The sequence below is a fragment of the Erythrolamprus reginae genome, chromosome Z (genome assembly GCF_031021105.1).
Source record: "Erythrolamprus reginae isolate rEryReg1 chromosome Z, rEryReg1.hap1, whole genome shotgun sequence".
Lineage (NCBI taxonomy): Eukaryota > Metazoa > Chordata > Lepidosauria > Squamata > Dipsadidae > Erythrolamprus > Erythrolamprus reginae.
This window is the reverse complement of record NC_091963.1, coordinates 108,240,585-108,256,837: the sequence shown is the minus strand read 5'-3', so window position 1 is coordinate 108,256,837 and position 16,253 is coordinate 108,240,585. Positions and strand designations below refer to the sequence as shown.

General features: G+C 40.6%; 1 protein-coding gene across 2 annotated transcripts in view; it reads right to left on the bottom strand.

The window, feature by feature from the left end:
• Window positions 1-248: 248 nt before the first annotated feature.
• The window catches only part of HAP1 (huntingtin associated protein 1), a 105,385-nt gene continuing 89,380 nt past the window's right edge, over window positions 249-16,253 (bottom strand). For both annotated transcript variants that reach the window (XM_070729898.1, XM_070729897.1), the window contains 6 exons: window positions 15,696-15,766; window positions 15,083-15,304; window positions 11,019-11,308; window positions 6,657-6,875; window positions 4,385-4,487; window positions 249-1,998 (listed from right to left, as the gene is read on the bottom strand). In XM_070729898.1, the coding sequence (XP_070585999.1) occupies window positions 1,521-1,998; window positions 4,385-4,487; window positions 6,657-6,875; window positions 11,019-11,308; window positions 15,083-15,304; window positions 15,696-15,766 (1,383 nt within the window). In that variant the 3' untranslated portion in view covers window positions 249-1,520. The remainder of the gene's footprint in view (window positions 1,999-4,384; window positions 4,488-6,656; window positions 6,876-11,018; window positions 11,309-15,082; window positions 15,305-15,695; window positions 15,767-16,253) is intronic.

Sequence of the window (16,253 nt, the reverse complement as noted above, 5' to 3'; positions counted from 1 at the left end):
GTCTCAAGATCCTTCTAATCTGCCTAAGTTGATACAATGAGGACCCAGATTTTTTGGGACAACATGCTATCCTTCTAAACTTCCCTGTAAAATACTATGAGGTGGCATTCAAGTCTAAATGCCATTGCTATTAAATCAGTTAAGTCATTATGATTGGGTGAAGCAAATGATCTAGCACAGTTTTCCCAATAGGTGAAGTGTATATATGTTCGAATGTGTGTATGTAGGCAAAAAACACAGAAGACTGATCAGGGAAACAGCATCATCATTTAATTTTGTCAAGTCACAGGAGGAGAACTGTAAATGTGGAAGAGAGCAAACTGGCCTTCAGAGAAGGAGTGCAAGTGACATTTTGTGAAGCACACATATACAAGCATGCAAGCACTACAGAACTAGACAGGTACAGGAGGCATGAGGTTGGCTTTTTAATCTAATATTCATAAATGGAAAAATGCAGGCATTCTTTTCTAGAAAAGAAAAAGAACCCACAACATATGTGGAACCCATTGCAAACTTGGCTTAATTATGAAAAGAACATTCATTCAGGAGGAATTGGGAGGAAAATGAACTATTCCTGGTTTAGCTTGGATGAAACATAAATATGGATCCAGTTTGTACAGTAGATTGGGGGGGGGGGGAATAAAAGTGCTGTTTTTTTTTTTTAAGAAACAGGAAATTATACATTTCCAAACAAAATTCTCAGACACCGAAGAAAAAGCAACAGCCGCTTCATTTCAGAAATATAATACAACCACAACAAAAGCCTGATGAAATTTCATCAATATTTTTTTGTAATAAACTATGATTAGGTCTCCAATAGGGAAAATCTCCACGGGCTTTATCAAGATGAATACCCAGACACTATGTCACAGTTAACAAAGAGCAAGGATACCAGCGTTGGTAGTAAAAGAGGATGAAGAGGATGAAAAGAGGAAAAATACAGAAACAGAGAAATACGAAGAGGGCAGAGACAGTTGAAAACAAACCATAATACGAAAACAATAAGCTAAGACAATGTAGAAAAGCTACTGCTAACCTTTGCTTCTCATCACAGACAACAATCTGTTCCAGGCACTGCTTCCAATGCTCAGTCTGTCCATTGCCATTTCCAGTTGGGAAGTTCAGGGGTTTTCCCCCTCCTTTTGCCCCATGCCTCCTAACCCAGAAGGTCCTGTGACTTGTGCAGTTCTAATAGAATAATATTGACAACAAAAAACAGAAGAAATGGGCTTGGGATCGCTTGGATATGCCTAGATACCAGTCAGAAAACCATAATTTGATAGAAATGTTCCATCAACGGTAGGGAGGAAATAAGGAGGCAAAAAGAAATAAGAATGAAGATGCAATGTACCCCTGTAATAGACATGCCAACAACAGTGATTCATGGGGAGTGAAGAAAATGTGCTCCAAGTAGGACTTAAGTGCTCCTCAACCTGGTACACCCAGTGTTCTAGCTATACAACCAAGTTTTGTCCAGTTTTCCTAAAGCAGGAAATAGGACACTAGCACATAGTTCCTTTTTATTGAGGCCCCACCGAATCTTGCTGGTTTCCAAGTCCAGAGCTACATTTCTTTCCCTGGTGAAGTTCTTGGTGACGTAAGGTTATATAAGATGCTTCCCCTCTAGCCAACACCTTATCAAGTCCCAGTTGCTGCAGTTTCTCCACCAGGTTGAAGCTGAAGATGCTATTCGGACTCTTCTCAGGCTTTTTGTGTTGCAGCGGGCACAGTTCTGAAGTCCAATCAGCACAGCTATCCGAGCTGTAGTGCAATAGTGAAACCAAGGAAGAAGAAAAGCAAAAGGAAGGGGTTGGATCCGTAATAACGCGGGGCAGGGACACGATTGCCAGTCCTTGGCTCTGTGCAGAAATGCCTTGCTTTGCCAGTAGAGTCACCAGTCCAATCTCCTTCTCTTTCTTCTTAAGAGGGGACTGAGGAGGGGAAGACGGGTTCAGCCCCGTGCAGGGCCCACAAGACGGCACAACTGTATTATAAATACTAAGGAGGAGGTGGAAGAAGAAAAAACAAGCATTTAGTCTCAAAGCTTTAATATATTTGGGTTAGGTGCTTAATTGCAAACATTAAGGGCCGTGCATGAGTGTACTAGAGTGCCTTCCGACCCCCGACCTATTGTCTCTTCTATATCCCATATATCTTCTCTTCTATCCCTATATCTTTATTCTATTCTCTCAATGATTATTTTATCCTATGCTCTCTATTCTATTCTTTCTCTAATTCTATTTCCTCGAAGGTGTCCTCTATTACCTTCATTGTGTATTGGACTAACTAACTAGCTAACTAACTAACTAACTAACTAACTAACTAACTAACTAAATAAATAAATAAATAAATAAATAAATAAATAAAATAAAAATAAAAATATATCCCAACCCTGCTTTCTTTGGCAACAGCCTCTCAATTCTGGCACTTGGGAAGTTTCTTTCACAGAAACTCTTTAGAACAATATCCAAATTACATGATATTTTCTCCACAAGGTGCAGATGACCGTGATTTCCTGGGCCCTGAAAATACTACGGTAATTTTCTCCATAAATTAAGAAAGGAGCATATAATGGAACAGACCTAGTGGAGAAAATGGCTAACTGCACCCTCTTCGTTCAGTCTGAAAGGGAAAATGAAGGAAAGCTTTGCAGGATGTAGGATTGTGTTCCATTTCCACAAATTGCTGCTGCTTGTGAATAGGAAAAGATAGTTGTCCTTGTATTTTGGGGGCTTGATGGGGTGCCTTCTTTGCTAACTGTAAGAGCAGCATTTTTAATAGGTACTTTTTGGTTTCCTTTGAGGTTCCTGGTGATTCATAGCCTCCGGTTGTGCTGGCTGAGAACTACAGACTGGTCCTTTAAGGCCCAATCCACCACAATTTTATTTTTAATTGGGCATTCTGCAAAACTAAAGAGGGGTTGGAAGCAGTGTTCCCTCTAATTTTTTTGGGGGGTGGGCGGAAAAGTATAGTGTCTAAGCGGCAGTTCCTTTGGGACTGGGCGACACAGAAATAATAGATAGATAGATAGATAGATAGATAGATAGATAGATAGATAGATAGATAGATAGATAGATAGATAGATAGATAGACAAACAAACAAACAAACAAACAAACAAATAAAAAACTCACCCTGTTTTGCCTCAGAGAATTTCAAAATAAAATACTGTACTGTGTGTCTATAACAGTGAGTTCATAATAGGGCAACTCTATCAATATCAAAATGCCACTTAAATAGTTGAGCTAGTTTCAAACTAGATTTTGATTTTCTTTCTCTCTTCCTTACTCCCATTCTTTTTCTTTCTCTTTTCCTTCCTCTCTTTTTTCTATCTGTTTCTCTCTCTTCCTCTCTTCCTCTCTCTCTCCTTCCCTCTCACTCTTTCCCTCCCGGCTTCTGGGCAGGTTTGGAAAACTCTGAGTTGATGATGATTTTTAAGTGAGCGATTGCTCACTGCTCAGCTTAGAGGGAACTATGGTTGGAAGTAGCTCAGCATGTGAAATCAACAGTACTGTATCATCCTTATCACATTCTTTTTAGCATTCTCATGACCTACAGAAGGGCTTCGTTTTTGTAACCTGGCCCCCTTTAAGTGTGCGGGGACTACATTTCCCAAAATTCCTCAGCCATGCCCTGAGTGCAGCAGCACCTGCTTTCTAAAATCAGGTACCTGGTCTTGATGTCCAGGAGGAAGATATTTCCAATCTTGGTGCCTGACAGAAAGATGATGAAAACAGAAAAGCTCTGACCCATTTATTAATCCTATAGTGGCTCCTAATTGCAGGGTGGGAGTTGTTCACTAAAGCCACAGGTAGGCAATGATTGGCTATCCAGACCCTTTCTTTCCATTTCTTCAGTGACTAATACAAATTTTTACAAAAGATGTACAAGATGTCTCTAAGTATAGGCAGTTATTCATTTAAAAAATAAATATAAAAATTGGCTGTTTTATCATGCCAATTTTCTGGACAGGCTTGATCACCGGAAATCATTTTAAATCAACCCCAGCACTGAAGAGTTATAACTTCCTGCTCCCATAACTTGCATCCTCTATTTCCTGCAAGGCCTTGCTCCTCCCTGCAGCCATTATCCAATGGGAGGAGATGAATCAAGGAGGGAAGTTCTGCTCCTGGATGCAGAGGAAGGAAGCAGCAAGCAAGGATGTCTTTCTTCAGGACTCCCATCCTTGTGCCCAGAAGTCACGCATATCAGGAGAAATGCCTGAAGCCAGGGCTGACAACGAGGAAGGAGGAAAATGTAAGATGAGGTAGAAAAGAAAAATCCCAGATGTGCCCATACACATCCTTTATGTAGGAAATGGCCTTCCCATGCAAGGGAAGGACAGTTGCCTGGAAAGTTTTAAGGGAAGGGCAATAGGATGCTTACCTGGGTGTCACCATGGTAACCTCTTTGCTAGGGTGCATGATGCAACAGGTGGTGATGGTAAAAGTAGGCGGGGTCTGGGGCAGATAATTAACGGAGTGAAAAACTAAACGGGACAGGAAAACAAAGGGTTAATGAGTGAGTAGAATGGGAGGGGGAGTCATGGAGGTGGATAAACATCAAGGGAAAGGGGGAAGGGAAAGCTTCTATGAACTATAGGGCATTACAGTAGTCCCTCACCTATTGCTGGTGTTACGTTCCAGACCTGGCCGCGATAGGTGAAATCCGCGATGGGGAATTTATCGACTGATAGTACTTATTTAAGTATTTATATTGTAATTGTTTGGTAAGTTTTCATTGTTTTAAATGTTTATAAACCCTTCCCACACAGTATTTATTTTAGATACAGTATTTAAATACAGTATTTACAATTTTAGATATATTTTTTTTAAAAAAACCTGCCGATCGAGTTCTGCGGGCTGTTTAAATCTGCCGATCGACTTCCTCAGAAACCCGCGATGAGTGAAGCCGCAGTAGGTGAAGCGCGGTATAGCGAGGGACTACTGTAAATTTCATCCAATTTGTCAGCAATGATTCATAGCCTCCAGCTGGAAAAGGGGTGGAGAACCTGTGGCTGGCAAGATTTTACTGAACTACAATTCCCAGCATCTCCCACTATGGCTAGAATTGGCTGAATCCACTGGTAACAACTGAAAAAGTAAACCAGTGTTTCTATACCTCGGGCACTTTAATATGCATGAACTTCAATTCAAAGAATTATACAGCAAGCATTCTTGTCTGGAGAATTCCGAGAATTAAAACTCATGTATCTTATATTTGTTGAGGTTGAGAAACACTGAACTAGAAGAAAACACCTGTATAAACTAGTAATGCTGAGTTTGGACCTCACCAATAGGCGCATATACCAACTATCACAGCTGCCAAGCACTGGTTTTTTTTTTTTAGTTTCAGAAATGAAATGTGCTATTTCTTAATCACTTTCACATGCTGAATTCAAATATAATAATGAAATTTGTTAGTTGGCTCTAGTTTTCAGGCAACAGACATTTTCCAACTACAGGCAGGGTGGGCTGCTGCCCGGACAGAGGGGAACGCAGGGGGGTAGCGAAAATGGAGCTCCACCCCAGAGTACCCAATTTCATTGAAAGAAAATACAGGGCATCCTGCATAAGCCACGGCCACAGTGTGGTAGTAAAAATTTTGGTATCCCTTCACTGACTACAGGTAATAGGCAAATAATGCGCCCAACATTTAATACACACTGCTCAAAAAAATAAAGGGAACACTTAAAAAACAGAATATAACTTCAAGTAAATCAAACTGTCCACTTAGGAAGCAGCACTGATTAATAATCAATTTCACATGCTGTTGTGCAAATGGAATAGTTGTGCAAATGAAATATTCAATGAGAATATTTCATTCATTCAGATCTCGGAGCTGCTCTGAGTCTACGGAGAGGGGCGGCAAACAAATCTAATTAATAATAATAATAAAAATAATAATAATAATAATAATAATATAATAATAATAATATAATCTAGGATGTGTTATTTGAATGTTCCCTTAATTATTTTGAGCAGTATATATAAATCCATATATTTTTACTAAAATTAAGTGAATTATATTCACCATGGTGAATACATGAAGTAATCTATTATTGTATATGTTTATCAAGAAAAACTAAATTAGTAAACAAGTTTAAAATGTGCAAAAATTTAAATTTCTCATTAATCTTGCCTTCAGTTTGTGTCCCTTTTGCTTCTCTTGACTTTTCTTTTGTATTCAAGGAAAGGATTGTCCTAGCTGTAGTTTGCAAGTATTGATGAGCTCCTTTTACCTTGATATCTTTTTTCCATAACTGCAAAACTTTTTTGCATAAAACCTTTTTGCACAACTTTTTTCCATAAAAGCAAAAAGCGCTTGATGGAAGCGCTCCCCATGCTCATCACTCGTTGTTCCATAATTTGATGGATAAATTTTATAAAACCTCACTTCATTAGTTGGTTGCTTATATCATGCAAACTAGAGCCAATATACATTTTTAAATGTTATTTTCATTTTTAGCCCCCCCAAAATTATGTAAGAACAGCTGTTTTCATGCTCACAACTTTTTACCTGTAGAACAGTGATTATGACTGCTTTCCTGCAGGAAAGATGAGGTGATGTTTACTAACTTTCAAATCAGGATTTCCTCAAATCTTACTAAGACAAGCTAATGTATACTATTAGAAATGACCCTGCTTAGCCCACTCACCAGCTGGCCTCTCTTTGGCTTTAATTGGTGTTGAGGTAGCAAAGGAAGACAAGACACTGGCATCCATGTCATCTTCTTCTAAGTCATTCAGATTGTGGACCTCTTCAATATCAGTGTCAAGTTGGCGGAAATCTTTGGTAAGGACACCTGGTCGAGGGTCCAGGATTCCTGCCAGGTGAGGCCGGGCCAGCTGCTGCCAGTGGTGCAGGGTCATAGAACCTAAGAAGGGACACAGAGATCTACTTGAGTTGGCTGTAGCCAGGGGCAAATCCCAGCAAAAATCATTTGTAGCGTACCTAAATAGAAATATGAAGAATTGCAAACCAACATTATAATGAGAAATAGAAACTGCCAAACTACATGGACAACAGAAGGGAATCTTGAAAGAACACCAGTCATTTACAGATAGTTCTACAATATCATCTGGGGAATCCATCCATTTCAACTCTTCAGGAATCCAATAGAAACCTTGTCTAAGGTTGGGTTTCACCCATTTCCATTCTGCGCTCTACTAAAGAAATTAAACGTGGTTGTATAGAAAACATACTATGTTTATGGTCCCATAATAACTTTTCTAAATCTCTTTTTTGATTGTGCCTTGGTCAGAATTAATATGTATCTTTCCATGGGATGGATGTAGTGTCATGTGGTGCAACAATTCTGGACGGCTTTCTTTCAATACAAGGAAAGCCATCCCAGATTCAGACCTATTGTGGCCTTTCCTCAGGAGATTAGCATGAGTAGATTTTCTTTCTTCTATCTTCCAGTTCAATTTCATAATTCACTGACTCAATTCTTCCCTTTACTGTGTAGGGACCTTGTCTCTTAGCCTTTAATTTGCTTTCTTTAATAGGCAATAACAATAAATATAGTGGTACCTCTACTTAAGAACTTAATTTGTTCCATGACCTGGTTCTTCAGTAGAAAAGTTCTTAAGTAGAAGCAATTTTTCCCATAGGAATCAATGTAAAAGCAAATAATGTTGCAAACCCATTAGGAAAGAAATAAAAGGTGGGAGGAGGAGGAGGAAGAAGAGAAGGAGAACAGTCCCCGCCGAAGAAAGAAGGTGAGGTGAGGGGAATAAAAAAAAATCCAAAACTTTAAGGTTTAAAGAAAAAAAAGAGGGACTCTGAGGCAGCGAGGAGGAGCACATATCTCCCACACACCCGGCGCGAGGTTGCCTCCTATACACTGCACCAGAGAGAGAAACCCAGGCGGGCGAGAGGAGGGAACCAGTTGCTTCTTTGACCGAAAGATAGATGCTGCTGCTGCTACCTGCTTCCTCTTCCTTCCCGTGCTGAAGGGCTCCCTTTCCTCTCGTTCGCTTGCTTTGTAGCCTGCACCTTTTCTTCACTGTGGTGACTCCTCGGTTTGGCTGAAGTCGAGTTGATCTGACTGGGGCGAAGAGCCCCCGTTTGCCTTTCCCCGCCCAGATGCTCCGGGAGGCAACCTTGTGCCGGGTGTATGGGAGGCAGTGTGAGGGAATCACTACAGCAAAGTGGTTTATTCCCTCTCCAAGTGCCCAGAGAAAGGATAACTGTCTGTTCGCTCTGGGTTGCCAAGAGTGAAGGGAGCATTTCTTTTCTCTGGGCGTTGGCAAAGGTTTATTCCCTCTCCAAGTGCTCAGAGAAAGGAAAATGCTTCGTTCACTCTGGACTGCCAAAGCCTCCTTAAGTGCCACCGAAAGGCTCCTCTGGCAGCCCAGAAAAGCCCAAGATGGCCGGGATTTAAGGGGGAATGGCAGGAAACTGGTCAGGTCTTCGTGACTTCCACACTCAAATTTCCTGGGAAATTTTTCCAGGCTCAGGTTCTTAAGTAGAAAATGGTTCTTAAGAAGAGGGAAAAAAATTTGAACACCCAGTTCTTATCTAAAAAAGTTCTTAAGTGGAGGCGTTCTTAAGTAGAAGTACTTGCTTTCCTACAACAAATATCTTTGCCTTTTATCACAGACTCTATTTTATCTTTATCATAGGCTCTCTTTTGTCCTCCTTTGCTTATCTCTAAATACTCCTGTGCAATGTGTCCTAGGGCTTTTATCTTATTCCTCTGAGTTATAATATATACCATATTTTTCAGACACACCTTTCCGCCCCCCACCCTAAAAGAGGGTGGAAATGTGGGTTGGTCTTATACACTAAATACAGCTATTTTTGGCTTCCCGAAGCCTTGGCCCCGTGTTCCATTTTTGCAAAAAATGGGCCCATTTTTACACAGTGATTTTGGGAGGCCTGCAGAATGCTCCGGGGGGGAGGCAAAAATACCCCATTTTGCAAAAAAAAATGGGCAAAAAACAGACGCTTTTGCATTCCCAAATCCTCTGCTCACACAATTTTTTCAAAAAATGGGTGAAAAACAGGATGTTTTAGCAAAAAAAGTGTTCTGCAGGCTTCCCAAACCCTCTGCATGCCCTGTTTTTTACAAAAAGAGGTGAAAAATGGGTAAAGACAAAACATCATTTTTGGAAAAAATGGGCCCTGTTTTTGCAAAATAAAATAGGGCACGCAGAGGGTTTGGGAGGCTTACAGGAGGCAGGGAGGACAAAATTGTTTTTCTCACTTAACTGTCTGAAATCTTGGTGCGTCTTATACACGTCTTATAATCCGAAAAATACAATGTATTAAATTCTTAGCATTTTCTATATTTTTATACCAGGATTTCTTCTAAAACCTCAAAATTGTCTTTCATTAAAAGGAGGTGGGGGTTAAAATTCCATGAATGCCTCAGGAATTTTCCTAAATGCAAACAATAGACAGCCAGGTAACCCAAAATATTGCGTCTTGGGCTGCATATTTCTTAAATATAATTTTCAGGGTCTGGTTCATCCTTTCAGTAACATAATCTGCCTGAGAATGATAAGGACATGTGATGATCTCAATTTTAAGATTTTTACCAGTTTCTTAGTTATTTGTTTAGCTGACACAATCCTCAGTGGAACTGCTTCTGGGTACCAAATTACTTAATCTGAGACAACTAGTTCAATCCTCAGTAAGTGGAAAATCTGTTCCAATCATTAGGTTACATAGTAAGCTGGGGATTACTCCTACCACGATTACATGAAGTACAGTACATGTAAGTCTTACCAGGAATTTGACATAGCTTAAAATAAACATCCCCTCCCCCAAAGTCCCTACTTTTCTTCACATTAAAATGGGAGATGTCCTATAACGTTTTCATGCCGCCATCTAGATCTTTGAACTAGCAGGGATTCACCTTTCCTGTTCAATTTTGCCTGTAGAAATTCCCTTCTCTTTTGGAAAATCATAAGATTACTTTCTGAAGCATAGAAAAGATATTCTTTGACTTACAACCACAACTGAGCCCAACATTTGTTAATTGAGTTTTGCCCCCTTTATGACTTTTCTTGCCACAGTTTTTAAATGAATCATAACAGTCATTAAGTTAGTCATATAGTTGTTAAGTGAATTTGGCTTCCCTGTCGACTTCGCTTGTCCGAAGGTTGCAAAATAAGATCACATGACCCCAGGACAGTGAAAATGTCATAAATATGAGTTTAGGAGCCAAGTATCCAAATTTTGATTACGTGACCATGGGAATGTTGCAACAGTTGTAAAGGATGAAAAATGGTCATAAGGCATTTTTTTTTCAGTGCGGTTGTAACTTCAAATGCTCCCTAAATGAGCTGTTGTAAGTCAAAGACTACCTGTATTATTCAGAAATGGCATTCTGAAAATAATGAGCTTGGAAAGCCAAAGGACACATATTAAATGAACAACTCAATGTAAGTGGTTTCCCTAAGTCTCAATTGTTTTCTGTTACACCCCTCATAGGAAGAAGTAAACATTTCATGCCACCCACAACTCTCCGCTGGGACAATTGTTTGCAATATCCAATATGTTTTCACTGAAAAAACTCAAGTGGCTTAACAGCATGATTGGGGTGTAATGTGTTTAAGTGACACCTTAATTTATTTGGCTTCATGCTTTCCACTGCTAACATTTTTAGACAAAGTAAACATACCAGTCTTTCCTCGTCTCCCACCATAGTCACAGTGAAGCCAAGCGCCACATACACTTTGTCATACTTCCTCATCTTAGTTTTCGGGAGACTTACATTTGTCTCATTACCTCCGTTTCTCTCCTCCTTTCTTTTGATCCCTGTTAAATGTCTTTCCATGGTGTCTCTTAAGGTTTGTTATATGCATTTCATAATTCCCACTCTGTGCTGTGTACTATTGTTCGGTGCAAAAATATCCCTATTCTCTGCGTCAAAAAAAGCATGTTCCCTGGGGTCACGCCCCCCCCCCCCCCAGCATCACTTCACGCCCCCCCCAGGGGGGACCGCCCCACTATTTAAGAAACACTATCCTAAGTGAAGGGGTCTAGGCTCCCCCTTTGCACTAACCTTCCATAGGCTTAACAATTTGAAGCTTATCAGGGAAGCAAGAGTAGGAGCTCAAGGAGGTGCCCGAACTGCCTGAATAGCTGGTGCCTATGGATGCGATGCTTCCGTTGGGGGTCAGACACCCACTGAAATCTTCCACCTCCTGAGCCAGGCGCTTCAGTTTGCTTTCACGTTCCATCTCAAAAAACGAAAGCTCAGTGCTGTGGTTCTTCTGGCGAGCAGACAAACTCTGGATAGCTGCTTCCAAGACATGGTGGCCAGGTGTACCTGATGTAGCATCCACACTGCGACTAAAATAAAGAGGGTGGTGAAGGCAATCTGATTTTAAAAGTAACACCATTAGCCTGTTGTCACAGTGGGAAATCCTGGTTTTCCAAATGTTGCTGAACGATAGCTCTTCCCAGCGCTGATGAGCCTAGTGACAGCGGGTGAAGTCTAGGGACTGTCGTTCAACATCATTTGGAGAAGCACAGACTGACCATGATGATCCATCAATAAGTCAACAAAAAGATAAACGTCTGTCCCATGAAACAGATCCCTGCGTCAACAAACACATTATTGAAACTGGATGGAAGAGATAAATATGGCGATAAGAGATTAGAAAAAACCCCAATAAAGACGTCTTGATCTCATTAAAAGCAAGGACTGGACTTTTGCAACTGCACTTTTATAAGATTTGAACCAAGACATTTTTTCACTAGAGGCAAAAAGTACCATGAATGGATAGTTCCCTCCGATTGAAAAAATAAACCCCAAATAGAAAAAACCCCAATAAAGACGTCTTGATCTCATTAAAAGCAAGGACTGGACTTTTGCAACTGCACTTTTATAAGATTTGAACCAAGACATTTTTTCACTAGAGGCAAAAAGTACCATGAATGGATAGTTCCCTCCGATTGAAAAAATATAGTTTTGGGTACATCAGTGCCAAAGTAATCTAGTTGAAAGCGTTTGCAAAGGTAGGCATAACAATTAAAGAAATAGGGTGGTAAGAGTTGCTCTCCTTATTTTATTAGAGAAATCCAAGGTGATATGAGGAAGGATTGAGGAGCGTTGTCTTTCTTTACAGATGAAACTTGAAAAATTAGAATATCGTGCAAATGTTCATTTATTTCAGTAATACAACTTAAAAGGGAAAACGTAATATCCGAGAGAGACTGAGTACATGCAAGGCAAGATATTTCAAGCTGTGATTTGTCATAATTGTGACGATTATGAGGAACAGCTCATGAAAAACCCCAAATCTACCATCTCAGAAAATTAGAATATTACATGCGATCAATAAAACAAGGATTGTACATAGAACAAAATCAGAACTCTAAAAAGTATAAGCATGCATATGTACCGTATTTTTCAGAGTAAAAGATGCAACTTTCTCCCATTTTTGCTGTCACAAAGACCCGTTCCCCCCTACCTTCTCTTGGGTGCTGGAGTGCTGGGGAATGGCCATTTTTGTGAAAAACACACTGTTTTTCACCAGTTTTTTCACAAAAATGGGATGGGGAAAGGGTCTGATGAGCCTGCAAAGTACTCCTGGGGAACAGGGCGAAGGCAAAACGGTTCGCTTTTCATAAAAATGAGGGCATTTTTTCCATCACCTAGAACTCAGGAGCTGTCTGCAGGCTCCCCAGACTTTTGCCCACCCAATTTTTGTGAAAATATGAGCGAAAAACGGCCTGTTTCTCGCAAAAACGGAGCTGTTTTTACTTTCTAATTACTCCGTCTAGCATGACTGGAGGAGGAATTCTGGAAGTTGAAGTCCCATAGTCTTAAAGCTGTCAAGTTTGAAGACTCCTGGGTTGGGGATTAGGGGTGCGAGAGTCTTCAAACTTGGCAAGTTTAAGATTTGTGCACTTCAACCTCCATTCCTGAGCTAGCGTGATTGGAGGAGGAATTCTGGGAGTTGAGGTCCACAAGTCTTAAAGCTGTCAAGTTTGAAGTTTGTAAAAAGTGTACATGGTTGTAAAAAGTATTCTGCTAACTGGAGTTTTTGGCCCCTTTTACAGCAATTACTGCCTTAATGCGGCTTGGCATGGAAGCTATCAGTCTGTGGCACTGCTGATGTGTTATGGAAGACCATGATGATTCAATAGTGATCTTCAGCTCTTCTGCATTGTTCTGTCTCATTTCTCTCATCTTTCTCTTGATAGATGCATAGATTCTCTATGGTATTCAGGTCAGGTGAGTTTGCTGGCTAATCAAACACAGTAATCCCACAGTCATTGAACCAGGTTTTGGTACCTTGGACAGTGTGGGCAGGTGCCAAGTCCTGCTGGAAAATTTAAGTTATCATCCCCATAAAGCTCATCTGCGGAAGCAAGCATGAAATGTTCCAAAATCTCCTGGTAGATGGCTTGAACCAGACTTAATGAAGCAAAGTGGACCAAAACCAGCAGATGACATGGCTCCCCAAATCAACACAGATTGTGGAAACTTCAGACTAGACTTACAGCTTCTTGCAGTGTGTGCATCTCCATTCCTACTCCAACTCTGGATCCTTGGTTTCCAAATGAGATGCAAAAGTTTCCACCTTTTCAGAGGTCCAACATTATTCTATGTACAATCCTTCTTTTATTGATTGCATATAATATTCTAATTTTCTAAGATAGTAGATTTGGGGTTTTCATGAGCTGTACCCCATAATCATCATAATTATGACAAATCACAGCTTGAATCTTGCATGTAATGATGAATCTCTCTCAAATATTAAGCTGCATTACTGAAATAAATGAACTTTTGCACGATATTCTATTTTTTCAAGTTTCACCTGTAACTACCCGTTTGTTATGGCTTTTTTCATTTCCAAGCCCATGCCCCAAATTGCTTCCTAGAGATAGAAACGCTATTATTATTTGACTGCTTTTTCTTCATTAAAGGCCCAGCAGGGCAAAATAATGATGCATCTTTTGATGTCCCTTAAAGAAGTCCTCAAATCTTTCTCATTTTTTTTCTTTTAATGGGACTACCTCGAAATATGGATGGTCTGGAAAGTTTGGGATCCATCAAGGTAAATAGCCTTATTGCAATATATAGTTCTCATAAACTGTTCGAATAGATTCATGTCCCACCAATAACTATGGGCAAGGGGAAATAGCCATAGTCCAAGGCTGGTGAGCCAGAAATTTTGTAGATTTGGCCTTTAGGATCTAATCCAAGATTCCTAAGAACATAGCCTGGATATTTGGGGATGATAATTTCCAGAACTCTATTCCTAACTCATCTGAACATTGCCAGATGGCATGAGATATCTCCTACAGAATTTGCAAGTCTCACAGTCACTCATGCCCTCATCATCTCGAGGTTCAACTAGTGTAATGCTCTCTACATGGGGCTACCTTTGAAGAGTGTTCGGAAACTTCAGATCGTGCAGAATGCAGCTACAAGAGCAATCATGGGCTTTCCCAGATATGCCCATGTCACACCAACAATCCGCAATCTGCATTGGTTGCTTCCGGTCACAATTCAAAGTGTTGGTTATGACCTATAAAGCCCTTCATGGCATCGGACCAGAATATCTCCCAGACCACCTTCTGCAACACGAAACCCAGCAACCGATTAGGACTCATAGAGTCGGCCTTCTCTGGGTCCCGTTGACGAAACAATGTCGTCTGGTGGGACCCAGGGGAAGAGCCTTCTCTGTGGCGGCCTCGACCCTCTGGAATCAACTCCCCCCGGAGATCAGGATTGCCCCCACCCTACTTGCCTTTCGCAAACTCCTTAAAACCCACCTCTGCTTTCAGGCATGGGGAAATTAATTCCCCTGGGCCGTTCTGTTTTATGTATGGTTTGTCTGGGATATATGACTGTTTTATATTAAGGGTTTTAACTGTTTTTAATCATTAGATTTATGCTGTGTTTTGCTGTTGTGAGCCGCTCCGAGTTTCCAGAGATGGGTGGCATACAAATCTAAATAATAATAATAATAATAATAATAATAATAATAATAATAATAATAATAATAATAATATAATAGTAGTAGTAGTAGTAGTAGTAGTAGTAGTAGTAATAGTAGTAATAGTAGTAATAATACCAAACAGAGGAGTCCAGATCCTTGTAATACTCACTGGGTATTATTAAGAAATCCATGTGCCAGGTGACCCTTTTCTTCCAGCATTACGGGGCTATCTGAACCATAGTGCTTGTTACGTGGAGTGCCAAAGTGACTGCAGGCCACTGAGGCTGCTTTGGGGAAGCGTGGAGGAAGACTCAATGGGGTTGCCCTTCCCGATTTAGCTTTTCCTGCTCTTTTCACGGCCTTTACTGTGTCAAACACACGCCGGAAGTTTCTGAAAATAAACAGACAGATGGAAATATTGTGATCAGTGATAGAAATCAAAGAGACGGTTGGTCACTCTGTTTGTCAAAAGACTCAAAAGTCACATCCTTAAAATACTTGTGGGTGCCAATTTTTTGCCCAGTGTTGTTTTTGATAAAATTATAGCTTTTACTAACACTAAGACGTATTCTAAGCTCTACCTATCTGCAGTCTAAGTCAGTTCAACGCTACAGGTTTGGTGCCTCCTGCAGAATCTCCTTCACAATATCACCTCCTGGTAGTGAGCATCCCTGACTTCTTCCTTCATCTCCAGGGTATCCCTAGAGCTATAAACCTTTTTTTTTGTTTATTTAATTCAGGACTCTTGCCAATTTGTAAATGCTACTGTGCTCTCCACTCACTTGAACTCGGATGACCCACAGCAGTCCATCCCTTTTCTCATTGAGCTCTTGATCTCTGCAGCCAGGGAATCCTGCAACAAAAAGTAACCATGGGCAGACTATTCTTCTGGCAGCAAAAAGTAATATTATACTTAGGAAGTTTCTAAAGATATTTCTTCTTTTCCATTTCTCCTGGACTAGAGCTTCCCAAGCGAGAACACAAGGCTGAACAATGTTCTCCTAAACTCTAACTAGAACAGTGATGGCGAACCTATGACATGCGTGTCAGCACTGACACGCGCAGCCATTTTCAGTGACACGCGGCTGCTAAGGAAGTCAGGTGTCCATTTTTCCAGATGAAGAAATATCTTCGCTTCGCGTTCCCTTTCATTGGGTGAGCCGATTCTTTCCATTAGAATGAAACTTGTTCCTTCCAAAGAGCCCCTTCCGGGAACGGAGCTGGGCCGAAGGGGTTTTTCTACTCGTTTCCGAGGGAGCAATACCACGGTTTGTCCAGCAGATGGCATTACGATCCCATTCATCGCTTGCGCAGAAAATGGGTCTTCTAAGCATGAAGTC